The following is a 15993-nucleotide window of genomic DNA, read 5'->3' as shown; positions in this document are numbered from 1 at the left end:
GGGATAAGGTAGTTTATTAAAGCAGAAGCTAGATGAAAGCTTGCACGCACAAAAGCAAATCAAAAGATAACATGGTTTGTTCTCTACTTCCCATCAGCAGTGATGATTGGCCACTTCCAAGAAGCAGGACTTCAGCATGCATAATGGTTCCTCAGCTGGCAGCCATTGGAGACAATGAATGCCTGCCTTCCTGCTCCTTGCCATAGCTTTTATACCTGAGCTGATGTCATACAGTATGGAATATCCCCTTGGTCAGTTTGGGTCAGGTGGCCTACTTGTGTCCCCTCCCAGCATTTTGCCCTTAACTGGGGGAGGAATGTTACAGTGTTGGTGCTGTGCTCAGCAGTAGCCAAAACACTGGTGTGTTGTCAACACCCTTCTAGCTGCCAATGCAAAGCACAGTGCTGTGAGGTCTACTATGAGGAAATGAACTCAAGCTCAGCCAGAGCCAATACATAAGGCAACTCATAAAAGCTTTTTGCATAAGATAGAATAAGACAGAGGCATTTTGGAAAGATGAAATCCTGGTCTGAGAGAGCATTCTGACCCAAAGTGCTCTTGGAAGAGCAGCTGGAAATGGAAAAGTGTAGTTCTCCTTTCCCAAACCTCTCTTAAAGCATTGATTTCAACAGGAATCCCTGTTAGGGAACTCACTCATTCAACAGAAATGAACTTAGTTCCCTAGGAATACTTCTCATTTTACTTAACAGATATGGCTCTTTGGGCAGATCAAACTTAAGGTTCTGTGTTACCATATTTCTGGGTTTCTTTATGACAGCCAAAGCAGCATCCTGGGGTCAGACTTGGATCCCATCTAAGAGAGGTGCACACTTCAATTTGGCCAGCAAGAACTAAGACTTGGGACCAAAAGAAAGGGAATACAAGGGTCCTACCTCCTGCATTTCCAACTACTTCACTTACCTTCCCTCATGGTGGGTCATGTGACTAGCACTCCCACTCACCTATTTTCATGATTCGGTACCTACATTGATAAAGTTTGATATCTGCAAGTTTCTTCTTTATAGATACAGGTCTTTGCTTCTATGCTGTACTTTGAAAAACATCTCTGAAGAACCTTAACAAATTCATTCAAAAGAATTCTAGAATAAGAGAGGGAAAAGAAGCCTTTCACCTTAAAAAATCTCACAGAATGCACAAGTAAAGAGAAACAAAAATCATCAACCAAAACTGCATGAATAGTGAGAGTTCATGGACAGTGAAAAACTGATTTGGTTTCCAGTGAGTTTATAGGTTCTTACTTCATTTGAACAATGATTTAAAAGTGTAAAATAATGTAGGAAAGTTTGAAACTTTCACAAAAAAAATTATGACTTTTTATTCCAAAATTTTTTGTTGCTAGATTTACTTAGACCTAAAGGTTATGAAGATGTTAAAAATAAAACTATAGTCTTGTAGTGAATTGATACATAATCTATAAAACAATGTTAGCTCTCCATTCTCATTTTGGCAAGGATAAAAAAAGGATTATTGTGAGCTAACCAGGAGTTATACTTTTAGTTTGGTTTTTTAATTGTCCTTACTGAACCATGATATTTGTCACCATGATATTTACCTCAGCTCATGTCCGTTACAAATACTTTTAATTAAATCTATATATAACCTAGATCAGTCTAAATAACTTCTGAATGCCTTAATTAAGACTCTTTTGTTAGTTTAGATTTATATTTAACATTATTGTTTATATTATAAGTATAGATAAAGATTTTCTATTGTAGATCTAAAATAACATTCTTGAGAAGTGCACCTTTATTCCAGATTACCAAATATATGGGAAAGTGGTAGTGAGTTTTACATAAAACTTTCATGAATACCTATCAGTATTCAATGAAAAATTATGGCTAATGGCATCCTCAAACTGAAGAGCAAGCAAGTGACTGGACAGTAGAATTTATCTTGAAAACACAGCTCGTTACACACTACCAACACTAGGCTACTTCTCAATTTTTAAAAAGTTTTAAAGGTATCATATGTCATTTTCCTTATCCTCAGCAGAGACTGTAGGCAATGAATAAATCAGATAGCTGTGTCTTATGTTTATATTGCAAGCCTTGAATAAACTCACTTGTCAGCTTTGACAGGACGCTGGTAAAGGGGCCGTTCCTGAGCTAAGCAGCGCAGACCGTGACGCGCCTGCCCCGACTCTTGAAAAACACCAAATTGAGCTCATGGCACCCACTATTTTTTCCCGCCACTCCACTCCTGGAAGACTTGCCACTTTTGCTGCTGTTTAAGCAGCAAAGGTACAGCATGGGAATTCGTGGGGTTTTTTTCCTTTTTTTTTTCCTTTTTTCTTTATCCTGCAGGCAACAGAGGGCACTCTGCCAAGGGATGCCAGTGTGAAACCTGCTACTTTTCCTGGGGACACACTGTTGGTCGAAGGCGTGAGAAAAAGGTTTACTGATGATGGAGTTTATTTAGGAACACTATTAGATAATGTGACACACGTCAATGGGGAAAATGGGTACTGAGCGCTCCCAGGCTGACAGGCTTGGCTGGTCCTACTCTATGCCAGTGAGGGAACTTGCAAAATTTTGAGGATCTGTCAGCACTATTATGAAGCAAACGATTTCCAAGTGTAATAAATTAGCCTTAAAAATATATATTCAGTCTGTTTCTGAAAAAGTATTTCCCAATTACAAAATGCATCCATTCTTCACAATTCTTCTCCCCCTACCTTTCACAAATTCAATTTTAGCACATTACTTAGATGAGTGGCACGGTATCCCTGTTGTTAAAATTGCATGCAATGGATCACGTTTTGCACACTACATTACACCTTGTGCCATTCTGCTGATTTCAATTGGATTACACATTGTGTAATTCAACGCAAAATTACTTCCAATGACAACCCTTTTATTCCTATGCATACATGGTGATCCATCATGCCTTGCATATGGGGTTTGGCATTTCCATTTCAAAGTCCCTGTTGGAATCAGAAAGCATGGAACCACATACATAGAACTTGAATTATTAGATATAAACTTTACCATTCTTTAAGAAAAAAAGGGTACAGTTTTGATTCATATTTCTGGTCCCATCCTTTATGCAAATCATTTTGTCCAACACAAATCGTCAGTGTCACAAGCTCCCATTTCCTTCACATGCAGCACAAACACAAATTTCCAGCAGATGCCTATTTTCTCACTTGTTTTGCTGTCTTGCCAGTGGGCACCTACCACTTCTTTGGAATGAAATTAGACCCTGTTAAAAAAGCTTCAGCCTCCAGTTCTCTGTAAGGACTGAATTCAATACACCTGCTGATATTTCTTTCAATTTTATATCCCACGTGGTTCCTTCACGAAGTTATTTTTTTGTCTGCATATTTCCACATCAAGGTCCTTGCCCAGTTATATTTTTGAGCAAGAGAGGGCTTATATTGTCCTGCCATAGTTGAACAATCTTTGACAATAAGCATTTCTTAGCAAAGGCTTCTCTCTACTTTAGCTTTTGAGAGGGAGCAGAGATGCTCTATTTTACAGTGGGATTTTCCCTGTAAGACATATGCAGTACCGTTAGGTACATCCAACCTAGCTCTGTAGCTTGGAGGTGATGCAGCAGAGCGCCACATAGACACTAATTTGTTCCCAGAAGCAGTACAGCCATGTTAATGCCATTCTGTACCTGGGTTAATTAGAAGAATTGTTCCTGGTCTTCAATTGGAAAAAAGCTTCTTTCCCTCCTTTTTTTCTTTTTTTTTTTTTTTCCCTCCTCAGATGTTGTTAATCTCTGTGGGCAAATTTATTGGAGCGTGATATGAGATGTTAACAGTGCCTGTTGCAGATAAAACAGTAGAATTAATTAGGGATTTTGATTTTAGGAGATAATCTAGTTTTGAAAAAAGATTTGTGTATAGGGTATGATAGTGGGAAAAATGAATGCTTCTCGTCATCTGGAGTCAATTTTAACTTGAATCATTAATATTTGGGGTCAGACTGCCTCTAGTCTTTTACAAGTGCACAGGAAATAGGAGAACACAACTAGCCTTTCTTCCATCTTCCACACAAAAGCCACAAATCATCACAGTCTCCAAAGGTGTCTATGCAACCACCAGCTTACAAGGCAGACTATGCAGTGGGACTATGCTCAAAAAGCCCCATCCCTGGACTCTGCAGCTTGCATGTGTGGTTGACACCCCAGAAAGATCACATTCTAATTTGATCTGACATATATATTCTCCGTAGGGTTGACTTGGAAATTTTATCTATCTTGTGGCAATGTGACAAGTGCCATTCCACAAGGCTTTATGCAGTATTAGCTGGACCAAATCTGTGTACCTCTGTGTCTGTGGTGAAGACTAAATAGTACAAACCAATGTAAGCCACTTGCACACTTTCTAATCACAGTAGCTGAGGACAAAATGTATCAAATGCTAAAATAGATTAACATTTGCTTTACAGGCCTACAATAAAATGCTAAATACAGTAGTCTTGTGTTCAGAGATTGCTTGTGACATATATCCTCCTCCTGAAGTTGAGCAATTGCCCTTGTCTTCTCTGTCAAAAAGAGAGCATAGTTCCTAGAGGTTTGGTACTTCTCTCATGACAGTTTGCTGGAAGCCCTTTGCTGGGCAGAGACCTTATCAAGCCAGCCTGAACATTAGGACACTCTACAAAGTATTTTGGGCTTAAACCCCTCTGGAGAAGAGAGAAAACCTGATATTTGCTCACCTTCAGATCAGGTGTCTGAAAACTGAGAAGCTGGTGGACATAGGTTCTTGTCACTGCAGATTCGGATGATGTAATCCCAAATGTTTTTCCCAGGGAAATTTGTCTATTAGACCTCCCACTGAGATGGCCAACATGAAAATCTCTGCAAATTCAGTATTTTATGAGAAGAAGAAAGGCAGAAGAGTTGGTCAGATCTAACCACGAGGAAACTCGCAGTATTTTAAGAAATAAAAAGAATTGCATAATTGTGGTAAAGATAAGGTTGTTGCCAAATGAACCTAATTTCACAAGCAATATGTGAAATAGATGAAGGTGATGGGAGCAATTAGCAAAGAGTCAGCATAGAATCCAGAAGAGAAAACAAGGTAGGAAACCACTGCAGCCAATTAGCTGGCTGAAAAATCAGGAGATTAATCTGAGTAAATAGTCAGCCAGTTCCCCTGGGCCACTACAACATTTAACAACAGTACCAGGTCTTCACCGATTATGGAAAGCATTCAGCAGAGAGTTACTCAATTGCCTAGTCCTGAACAATGGTCTACTGTTGATGAAATGATGATGAAAATGGAATTTTGTCCATTATGGAAAATAGGACAGTGAAAGACACAGAATGGCCTAATAAAGAGAGGAATGGACCAGCTATCAAAGCTTTTATTTTTATTTCCTCTTCTGTCTGCAGGGTGACAGTAGAGGACTCATACTCTGCCTCAGTTTCCCCACAAGATGCACTCTTAATCACAAGAATAATCCCCACTAATCTGGTTTGAAAAGTGAAAAAGTCTCTGAATAAACATACCAAAAAGATATAATAAGGTTCTTGCAAACAAAATCAGTTCACAAACTCTTTTTTGTAGAAGATATTCTAAAAGTTATGGGACCAAAGAGAATGGAAAAGGACTATCATATATGTGAATTAAGCTCTTTGAGGGCAGATACAGGCAAATCACAGTAGCATTGACCTCTCCACTTGCTATTTAATCTCCGAGTAATGCACGTTCTGCAGAGCAACCCCCTGTGCAGACTTAGGCAAATTCCAGGAACAGGTTTTAAGACTGTCTTGAACATGCAGATGACTATTTACACTACTTCCCAACATTCTTAGCATGGAGGTGTGCAAGACTTCTCAAAAGTAGGTGGAGGTTTTTCTAGAGAACACTTCCCTCTAGCAATTGCTGACAGAGGAACAGTCTGTGACACTGTTGCAAGGTAGAGGAAACGACAGCAACCGTAGCTATTATTTGCTGCTATTAACAACGCAGGTGATGTGTGGAAAGATAATGGAAAGGCAACGCCGTCTCAGTGCCTTGCCTCCAAGTGCTTAGCCTGAAAATCCAGCCTGATGTTCATATAGTGTTCTCAATCTGTAATCTGCTAACACCTGTGATTAAATAGTTATGCTGAAGATTATAACTGGTTTTAAGTTGTACAGTTTAACACTAAGCATTAGAACTGACAAATGCCATTCCCTTTTGAGCAAGGAACTGAACCTAAGCCTCAGGGCTGAGAGCTGGAAGAGCACCCAACAGCTGTGAAGGGGAGGTAAGCCCAAAAGGTAGAGTATTTTTTTAATATCTGGGGAAGAAAAAAGGGAGAAAAGGAAAAGGGAGTACTATAGGGCTAAAACACTTATTTTACACAGGCTATGCTGTTGTGCTTGGTGTGTGGGCAGATCCTCCTAACAAATAGCTTCCAGCATGGCATGAGTCTTGCCTCCTAGGGGGAAAACAGGGAGAATTCTGTGCTAAAATATTTCTTGTGAACGGCATAGTGGCTACTAGGAGCTGAAGGGCAGGAGAGGATGCTGTGGAAGTTTCCCCTATGATAGAGGATGGCAGTAGTTTTCAATACCACATGTGGTTTTGCTATGAGCTGAAGTGGCACCAGCTATGTAAAGCTTCTATGAACATGGAGCTAGCAAAGAAAGGAAGGCTCAGGAACTGACCCCTTGGACTCTGGAGGACCCAGACCTCAACAGACTGATGTATGAAGAAATACATTACCTGTAGACCTAGTCTTGACTGAGGACTGTGAAATGTGACCATTTATACATTACTACATTAATGTGATACTATATTTACCTATGCAGTTGGCTTTTCTCTTTCCCTCTTTAATGAAGAGTTGCTACACTTGGGAATGGGGAAAATTAGCTCATGAGGTATTGAAAAGTTTTTCCCAGGTTTCAGGCTTGAAGATGTTGTTTTATCAACAGCCCTTGATAAATTTGAACTAATCCTTGTGACTGCCAAACAAGTCCTGACACAAGTTAGACTAAGAATAATTTTATGCAAGATTGGACCAGATGATCTCTAGAGATCTTATCCAATCTAGACTTTTTTATGATGGTATAAATGGATGATTATTTTTTTTAATAGCTGCTTAACTTAGAGGCAGAGCCATGTGAATAACTGATCTTTTGGTTAGCTGGATGAACAGAAGGTCGAGGAGGGAGACACAGTGTTGGGAAACAAAATTTTCCAACTCTCAGCAAGATTTCCTTTCTCATTACAGAAACACTTAGCAACATATCAAGGCATTGCATTCCAGGAGAAATGTCACAATTTCTAGTCCTTTCACAAAGATTATATTCAGTTAGGCTTTTTTGAACAAAATGCTACTTAGGATGAAAAATCAAAATGTTTAAAAACGCATTTCAGGCTTTTAAAAAAATGTGTTGTTTTCTTGAGGGAACTATTCATGAATTTCTGAAGAGGCAACTGAAAGCATGGATAGTCTCCAGCGAGCCTGACTTCATTTTTTGCCAGATAGACTATTTCATTAAAAAACAATCAATCCCTTTGTCTGCTTAATCACTGTTCTGACAGGCTGCAAAGGAAAGACGAAGAATTCTTGCTCCGTGTAGCGTTGCACAGAGTCACATGAAGGCTAAATGGAAAGCCAAACCTAATTTTGCAAGAAGCCATTAGGAGCCGTGGGCTCTCCAGTCCCACAAGGATAAAATCTTAACACAACAAGGTCCAACATTTTAGAAGTGAATGCCTGAAGGTCTGCTCACCAGGCTGCACTTCCCCATTTAAATACCTGAGCTGGCACACAAGAGTACTTAGCAAGCAGCATTGCAACTCGCAAGTTTGACAGAAAACACTGGGTGATCAGGGCTGTTCAAAGCCAGACTAGTTATTTTAGTACCTTGGAGGTCTCAGCCCTTGGATGCATATTTGCATATTCATGCATGCACACAGTCCACTAGAAGTTAATGAGACCATGCATTCCAATAAGGTAAATTTTTAAATGGGTATTTAGGGAAGATTTTGAGTGTGACTTTAGGAATTTTTGGTTTTAAGCTAAAACTTTGCCCAAGATTTTCCTCACAGTTCTCAAGATACCTTTAAATTCTTTTTCTCACCTTCTTCCTCACTGGATTACTAATTAAAAATAACCATTTTTCATAACATCCAGAAATAATAATAATTCAAAATGGAGTAATTAAATAATAAGTTAAAAGATATCAAACCTCTGCAAAAGGAAAACTAACATCAAGTGAATATTCCTACAGTTTGGATAAACCAAAATAATAAACAGAAATTGCTTCCTGAAGCAGCAACTCTTTTGGATGTTGCATCAAAACTGAGCTGAAAAGCCAGGTTTGCTCCCCTGATAAGCCGAATGAACAGGACCCTGTTCCAAGTGTCTGAGCAAAACTGGCTGAAAAAAAAAATGAAAGATGAAGCAGAGGCAAGATGCCGATTGACTGAGGGCGTATGGGAGACCTAAGGACAACAATTAATCATGGATCTGTAAGCTGTTTAAAACTACTCAATGCTCGGGAGCCAGTGAGGGAGCAGCATCTGTGTGCTCAGACTGGCTGCAGTTCCTCAAAAACGCAACTCAATCCAAATTAGGGGGAAGCACTGCCATGAGCACTGGTTCTCTGCGCTCCCTCCCACTGGCAGAGAGCCCTGTACAACCTTCACCCCACCACAGGGAGTCATTTGAGTGTGGAGACAAAGCCTGGGTCTCTAAATATTTAGACAATCCACGTTTTTGGCAGCATGTTGGATTTCCTACCCAGGTTTTGCACCGATGCCTGCTTGGACATGTCGGGATGGGAACGCCCAGCACAGGCCACAGAGTGTGCAGGTTGGATGGGGAACACAACCACTGTCTCTGCGTTTGAGGCTAATCAGGTTTGATGTCTCACCTCTTGGTTCAGCATGGGCTTGCAGCCCGAGTTTTTGTTGGTGAGCTGCAAGGGTGCTATCTGGCTTGTCATGTCTAATAACTTTCTCTTCTGAAGGCTGATATGCTGAAAGATCTGTGCTGCTGATGTTAAAAGCTGGATTTTCAATGCCTTCTGTTGCTGCTCTCTCTTCTTTTACTACAGAAAACAAGGAGGTCAGAAGAGCACGTTATAGCAAAGTGTATTTCAATGACAAGCAGAAAATTCCTTCTAGTAATTCCTTAGCTGAAAGACTCAAGTGTATCGTCCTCAAATGTCGCCAAAACAGAATTAGGTTAAAATTAACTCAAAAAAAAAAAAAGAATAAATGATTAAAATAATTACAAATTGCACCCTGACAAGCAAGAGCAAAATTTCGCCCACAGCCATTTGTCTGTAATTAGTTAATTAATCCTTACACAAATTATGAGCAATAACTCATCAAGCAAGGCTCACCCATCAGAAATTCAGCCGACTTGGATTTCTTCTGCTTAGTTTGCTTCAGAGCCTTCTGCTGGAACTTCTGGAGGGAAATTGTTAAATGAATAAATTAGCTAAAGAACGAAGATCATCCTTTATGATCCACAACTAACACAGTATTTTAAATATGGGATGGCATTGAAATGTCATTTAATTTAAATCTCTGCTAAAGGGGTCAAACACTAATTGAACAACAGAAGTGGAAGAATTAAATAAAATAGAAGAAAAGTTAAAACAAATGCCAAATGAAGGTCACATTAAAATACTTTGTTTTCTCCAATTTTAATTAATGCAAAGAAACCTCAACAAATGAAGAACATTATAAGACTTGTCTTTCAGTATACATTCAAAAGCAACTGCTTTATTTTACTTGCAGAATGGTAGCATTTCATTTAGAAAAGTTTGGTTATGTAGCATATTTATAGACAGACTTCCCTGACATCCCCTGTTCTCCTCTTTTCTAAGTCCACTTACATAACCAGTTTATTTTTTCATCACAGAGCAGCTAAAAATGAATGAGCTCTACCCTTTAGTACAAAGCAATAGAATAAAAATAACAGCAAAACTATTTTAAATGAGGTGTCACAAAAAACTGATCATGGTCCAGGGGAGAGAGGAAGTAAGACTCATTACAACAATGAAAAGTTCATTTGATATTAGAAAGATGCAATGACAGTGAAATTAAATATCAGGAGATCTTGGGGGACCTGAACTGTGAAAAGTTTTACAGTAATTCCCATGGGGAAACAAGGCTCAAAAAATATATAGTCACATTACCCTAAGGAAGGCCCAGGTACTAAGCACTGGCTTTGTAGAATACCTTGAGCAGCACTGGGCAAGCATCACACGTGGTCTCATACATGGCTACAGACCCCTATCGCAGATGCTGACAATCAAAACAGGCAAAGATTATCAAACCAAAGCACATCTGGGAGTATTCATCAAAGACAAAACCAAAGTAAGAAAACACTTCAGACCCATCTATTTTACAACATCACATGGCAGTTTCCAAAACCAACATTATTTTTTCAAGCCAGTTGCTTAATTGTTCAGTGATAAAGACCACTCCTGGCAAAATAGCTCCTGGAAACTGTCAATACAAAAGGATTAATTACAAGAATCATTGAAAAATTGCATTTTTACAGCATCCATCTTTCCCATTTGATTGTGGGTGTCAATTTCCAGTAGAAAAACAGTGCTTGCAGCAGACACAATCAATAAATCTGTCAAAAATAACTGGACCATACCACTGACAGATTAATATAGATATTTATATTTTCATTGTTATACATGTATATGTGCAGATGCACATATATGTTATTTTGGAAATATATTCTTCTAAATTCTAAATTAAGACTTCCTCTAAATTAAGACTAAAATCCTACTAAAAAGCAAATGTGTGAAAATGACCAGACACACTCTGAAAGCTACAATAAATAAATACAATAAGAGAAATAATTCCTACAAACCACATGCAGAACAACTGAAGTTAATGATAATTTTGACATGAGTTCAATAGATTCAGAAATTTACCCTACTGCTTCTGATTTTTTCACAACTGAAAAATCATTCAAAAATACATATTCATTCAGTTAGTATCTTTAAAATGATACCTGTTTTGCAATATTAAAGCATTGGTGCATTCCTGCATGCCATAAAATTTTAATTGAGTCACTTTTAAAGATTCCATAGTATTTGTAACACTGCAGTGTGATAATTATCCTTATTATGCTGTGAATAACCATCACAAAAAAAACCTTAAAATTTAAGTTAACAGCTAAAGAAAACAATATCAAGACAAAAATTCTGGGACAAATTTTCAATTATATAAAACAGTACACATCTGTAACTTTGATGGAATTAAGATGATCTGTATTACATTCCATGTATTCTTTTTCCATGTCAGATTTCCCTAGCAAAACTAATTGCACACTATATTGACTATAGTCAATTTTCAACTGTTTAAGTCTGTAAAATGCACAAGCTCCTTTCACAGTAAAAAGAAGAAAAAAAATATATTCTTCCTCCCCACATACAATACAGATGTGTAGTGGAGTTTGATGTTTTGGAATGGGTTTGTGTACATGTGTGTCTTGGGCATTTTATTGTTCAGGGTTTTGTTTTGGCATTTTTGTTTGTTTGTTTGGGAGGGGGAAGGTTGTTTGGGTATTGGATTTGGGGGGATTTTTTTTTTACTATTCAATACAGTTAACACCAAATTTTGTTTTTTCAGTGACACAACTGACTACATTCACTTCAGTCAAATGCAAACTAATATTTTTAAGTAGTTGGTGTAACAGGCTTATGATCCCTACTTACTACAAAGAGATTATACCCTTGTCCCTTAATGCAATCAGGTTTTTAAAATGTATTTTTCATGAGTTTATGTTTTAGAATGAAAGCAATACCTGGTTTTCAACTACAGAGAGGAATTCTTCCAGGATTGCTTCTCAACATAACTGAATAACAGAGTATTTGACTGGTGGCCTTTGTGTAATCAACACGTGTTCTTGTCACTTTGTGCTTCAGAGGAAATTAGAAGACATTTTCCTTTCATACCTATTTCCAGCCAATTTCCTCATCCTTCTCTCTTTTACACATGAGCAATTTTAAGCAGTGTAAATAACATTCTTTCCCCCCTTTTTGTTTTAGGTTTCCTTCCCCAGCCCCCTACCATTATGATACTTTGTCTTCTCATCAGAGAATAAGCAGGAAATTATCCAGTGGTACTTTATTTTATCATTAGTCACTACTTGTTAGCTTATGTATTTATGCAAATTTATGTCAAAAGCAAATGTTTTTTAAGCAGTTCACACATATCTGCAAAACTTAGATTTCCAATAGTGAATTAAATAAACTCTTTCAGTGACCACTTGCTCTTTGCAGGCAAAGTCCAGTTATGTGAGCATACCTAGACAAATGCACATGAACACACATCCATATAGAAAGTCTCCATTCTAATTATAGAATATTATCTGAAAATAAACATAAAAAAAAGTATTCCTAGAAAAAAAAAAAAAAAGGAGAAGTTTCACAACTTGAGGCCAGAGCCTCAAGAGATACGAAGGCTATGCTGGTTTACACCGAAGGTGGAGGGGGTACAACTTGCATCCACAAACCAAACACATCAGACCTGCCCATTTACAACTAGCACATAGAAAGGGGACGTCCTTTGCTTGCAAAGTCAAGTTTAAAAGGTGATGTTGCTGCTGATAGCAATTCATCATATCTCGAATCTCTATCACAGTTGCTGAAAAATAAAAAGTCTTGCCTTTTAACTATTTTTTACTGTCTTTTTATCTTGAGTGTGCTGCATTACAGCAAAGACAAGGGGAGTTAGGAGTGTCTGAGCACAGTGCAGACTAGTAACCATGTCATTCAAAAAGTGACCTAAATCGTTAAATGCTTTTTTTTGCACACCATCATCATTAAAACGCGCCGCCTGCTTTCTGATACTGACTGAAACAAAGGAAAATCGGGAGTACCAGAACCTGCAGCACTCACATCTGCAGGAGAGCAGCGAGCACCGCAACAACAGCAGCAGCAGCAATGGTGAGGGAAAAAACCCTCATTTATAACCAGTGACAACTAAAACCTATGAAGTTTTTAAAAGAATGTGATTGTTGTCAAAAGGAATTGGGTACAACAATGCTGCGTTCAGCTCTGGTTCCACTCAAAGCCGTGGCTGAGGGGCTCTGGGAAAGCTGCTGGAAGGCTGGTGGGCACAGACCAGCAAGAAAGTGAATTTTGCATACTGTACGGATCATCGCTCAGTTCAGGGCAGTCATATTGAATCTGTGATCAACCAATTGTGCTTCATGAAACCGTCAGCCCTCATTTATGTCTAGCTGTTTTCTTCTGTCCTGCTGTAAACAAGCTCTGCTCTGAGCTGTCTCCCTACCCTTATCTGCTTACGAAGATCACACAGACAGACCTCATCAGCAGCCTTAGAGTTAAAGTTAAAGTTACTGCTTCCAGACAGCAGTCCCCATGCAAGCTGGAAGTCAAAAAGAAGAGCAACTTTGGAATGACAGAGTTTTAGTTCCTTTTAGGAAATGCATACCTTAGATTCATACACATACTGGCATGTTATGTCTCTTTCATGAAATTAAATTAGGTGTTCCTAATATGAACAACTGTTTCTAACATCAGCAAACTAGCTCAGCAGATTCATCTATGCTTTTGTTTGTAGGTTGGTTGTCTTGCTGTTGGTTGTTGGGGTTTTTTTGGTTTTTTGTTTGGTTGGTTGGTTTGGTTTGGTGGGGTTTTTTTGTTTTGCTTTTTTTTCCTTTGAGGCCTTGTTTGAACACAACCAAAAGACAAGTATCTGGAAATATTGTCAATCTGGTAGGGCTCCAAGAACCTAATAATTCCTGAAATTCTCTAAGGAGTGTAATGACGGTAAACAGGAACAGGTATGTTGGCTTCTGTTCTCATTCACTTCAGTGAGAGCATTAGCCTTTCAACATAAAGCAGAACACAGTTTTCAAAGAATGATCCTCTTGAATAAAAAGGGATGGAGCCTTACTAAACACATATTCCTCTGTGAACACACTCACACACACACAAATGCGTTAGTTTGTATTTACAGCATTTAATTCTTGCAACCAGCTGCTAAGTCCCTGTTAAGTCTTTCCTTTATGCAGCTGGAGCTGAAAGCTCTTCCCTTCTCCTAGACTATTACTTTGTCTATTTAAGGGATGGCAGCCAAAGAGAAACAGCTTGTAATTTGCACCTGTCAGCTTTAAGCACTCCATGTTAGATTTTGCAGAGAGCAAACTCTTCATTGCTAAAGAGAATTACACTTCTTAGGGTCAAAAATGGTTTTTGAGCTGACTCTGCAGCAATTAATAAATAAACAAATAAACCCCCACTTTGTTTAAGCCTATTCTAGCTAGACAATAAGGCAAAAGGAAAAACCCTGTTGTAAAAGAGCACTTCAGTGTGTAGGTAGAAGATGTAACCCCATGTGTCTAGTCTAATATAGGCACAGCTAAACATGATTGAACCTGTACGCCGGCCACACAGGAGCACATGGGAGAGCTTTGGCTTCTTCCCCTGTAAAATTCAGAATTGTTTCAGAAAACAATCAGGTGCAAAGAGTCCTTCTGAATTTCTACAAACTGGGGTGCCTTTTGAGGACTCACAATAAGCTTTGCCACCTAGAGGATCAGGCCTGTGAGAAAATTAGTTTCATACAACTAAAAAGAAATATAAGCTCCACTCCTGATCCAGAGATGTGAAAGCATTGCCATGCAGAGTCCCACTAGCTGGAGTGTAAAGCAGTGAAGGTGTACATCAAGGAAGTAACCCACGTTTGATCTTTCAGTCATACACAAACTATCTTAGCATGTTTGCTTCTTGCTAGAAAACAAGTGCTTTCAGTCAACTGCAGTATCATTTACAATTGCATTTAAAGAAACAACAATCTCACTGGTGTATTCATTTAGTTACTGAGAAGTAGGCTTTTCACTGCTTGCTCTTAAAATAGAAAAGCCCTCAAAAAACTCAAGCTGCAGAGCTGATGACAAGAACAAAAATGCCAGGGGTGAAAAAAAACCTAGAAGGGAAATAAAGTAAAACACACAATTTATTAAAGAAAACATTGGTGCTGCATTTTGATTTCATAAATTGTCCCCATTTGTACTTCCTGTTTAAACAATAACTAACATGATGATGGGTTAAATGAAGTTGAGATTGTCACAAACATGGCCTCACTAGTAATTAATGTAGTTTAATATGGTTGTTGGCACACATCTCACATGACAGATAATGTTCCAACATGTCACTGATAGGACCTTTCAGCACAGCTTTAGGAGATCTACCAGGCATTGCCGAGGTTGGTTGGGTCAAAGGGTTGAACCATGTGTAATTCAGAACAGAAGAGGTCCCACGGTCACTCCACAAAAACAATTACACTACTTATTTCACTCCATCCCTTGCCCGAAATTCACAAGCCTCACAGTTTCAGCGCAGTCAATCTCACTCTGCCCTGGGGCTACGAGCCACATGAAAATATGTGCTGCTGTGTTTATAAATCTAATCAAAAATAGAAACAGTAGACAAGCACAATGAGGTCCTACTATGGATCATGGGAATTCTCTAAATTCTGAAGGCACTTTTGTTTAACTTCTCTGGGCCTTCTCCTACCATTACATTGTCTGGTACTCTCGTTAATCATCCCCTTGACTTGCCAATGATATAAAGGAGCCTATACGTCTGCTGACTTCCCTCCCATCACACTACAAATAATATTATGAAATAGCAACGGTAGGAATAGTCCCTTTAACTTTTCCTTTTCAAAGCGTGGTTTTTCTTCACTTACCTCTTTCTCCATGCCAGTCTGCCCTTTCTCAGACCTGCAGCAAAAAATGCTTCCTCCTGCAACAAAGGAAAGGCAGCATATCTGAATTTTCAGTCTGCATAGTTATTAATACCACTAGGCTTAACAGACAGACTAGCAGAGCACTAGCCTAGAAACCTGCCAGGATAGGAGGCGGAGGGGGGTCCTTCCTGGTTCTGTCCCTACTCTGACCTTGCCAAAGAGCAAAGGGAGGATATAGAGCTGTTTCGTCACTTTATCTTTTTGAAAACAAATTTGCATCAGATCATGAAAAAAAAAAAGCTAACAAATATAAACAAAAAACC

The 15993-nt window shown here is 38.7% G+C and overlaps 1 protein-coding gene across 4 annotated transcripts in view; it reads right to left on the bottom strand.

Annotated features, from left to right (window-relative positions):
• LOC127476334 (uncharacterized) overlaps positions 1-15993 on the bottom strand; it is a 182343-nt gene that overhangs the window by 147351 nt on the left and 18999 nt on the right. For 3 of the 4 annotated variants that reach the window (XM_051799163.1, XM_051799164.1, XM_051799165.1), the window contains exons 2-4: positions 15671-15726; positions 9322-9388; positions 8848-9024 (exon numbers count right to left, since the gene is read on the bottom strand). In XM_051799163.1, coding sequence (XP_051655123.1) covers positions 8848-9024; positions 9322-9388; positions 15671-15682 — 256 coding nt within the window. In that variant the 5' untranslated portion in view covers positions 15683-15726. Of the gene's footprint in view, positions 1-4688; positions 4831-8847; positions 9025-9321; positions 9389-15670; positions 15727-15993 lie in introns of those variants that run through there. The other variant, XM_051799166.1, reaches the window with a different exon arrangement.

Source organism: Manacus candei, unplaced genomic scaffold, assembly GCF_025592945.1.
Source record: "Manacus candei isolate 608988 ecotype Guabito, Panama unplaced genomic scaffold, ASM2559294v1 h1tg000049l, whole genome shotgun sequence".
NCBI lineage: Eukaryota > Metazoa > Chordata > Aves > Passeriformes > Pipridae > Manacus > Manacus candei.
Note: the sequence above shows the minus strand (reverse complement) of the source record. Positions and strands in the feature narration are given on the sequence as shown.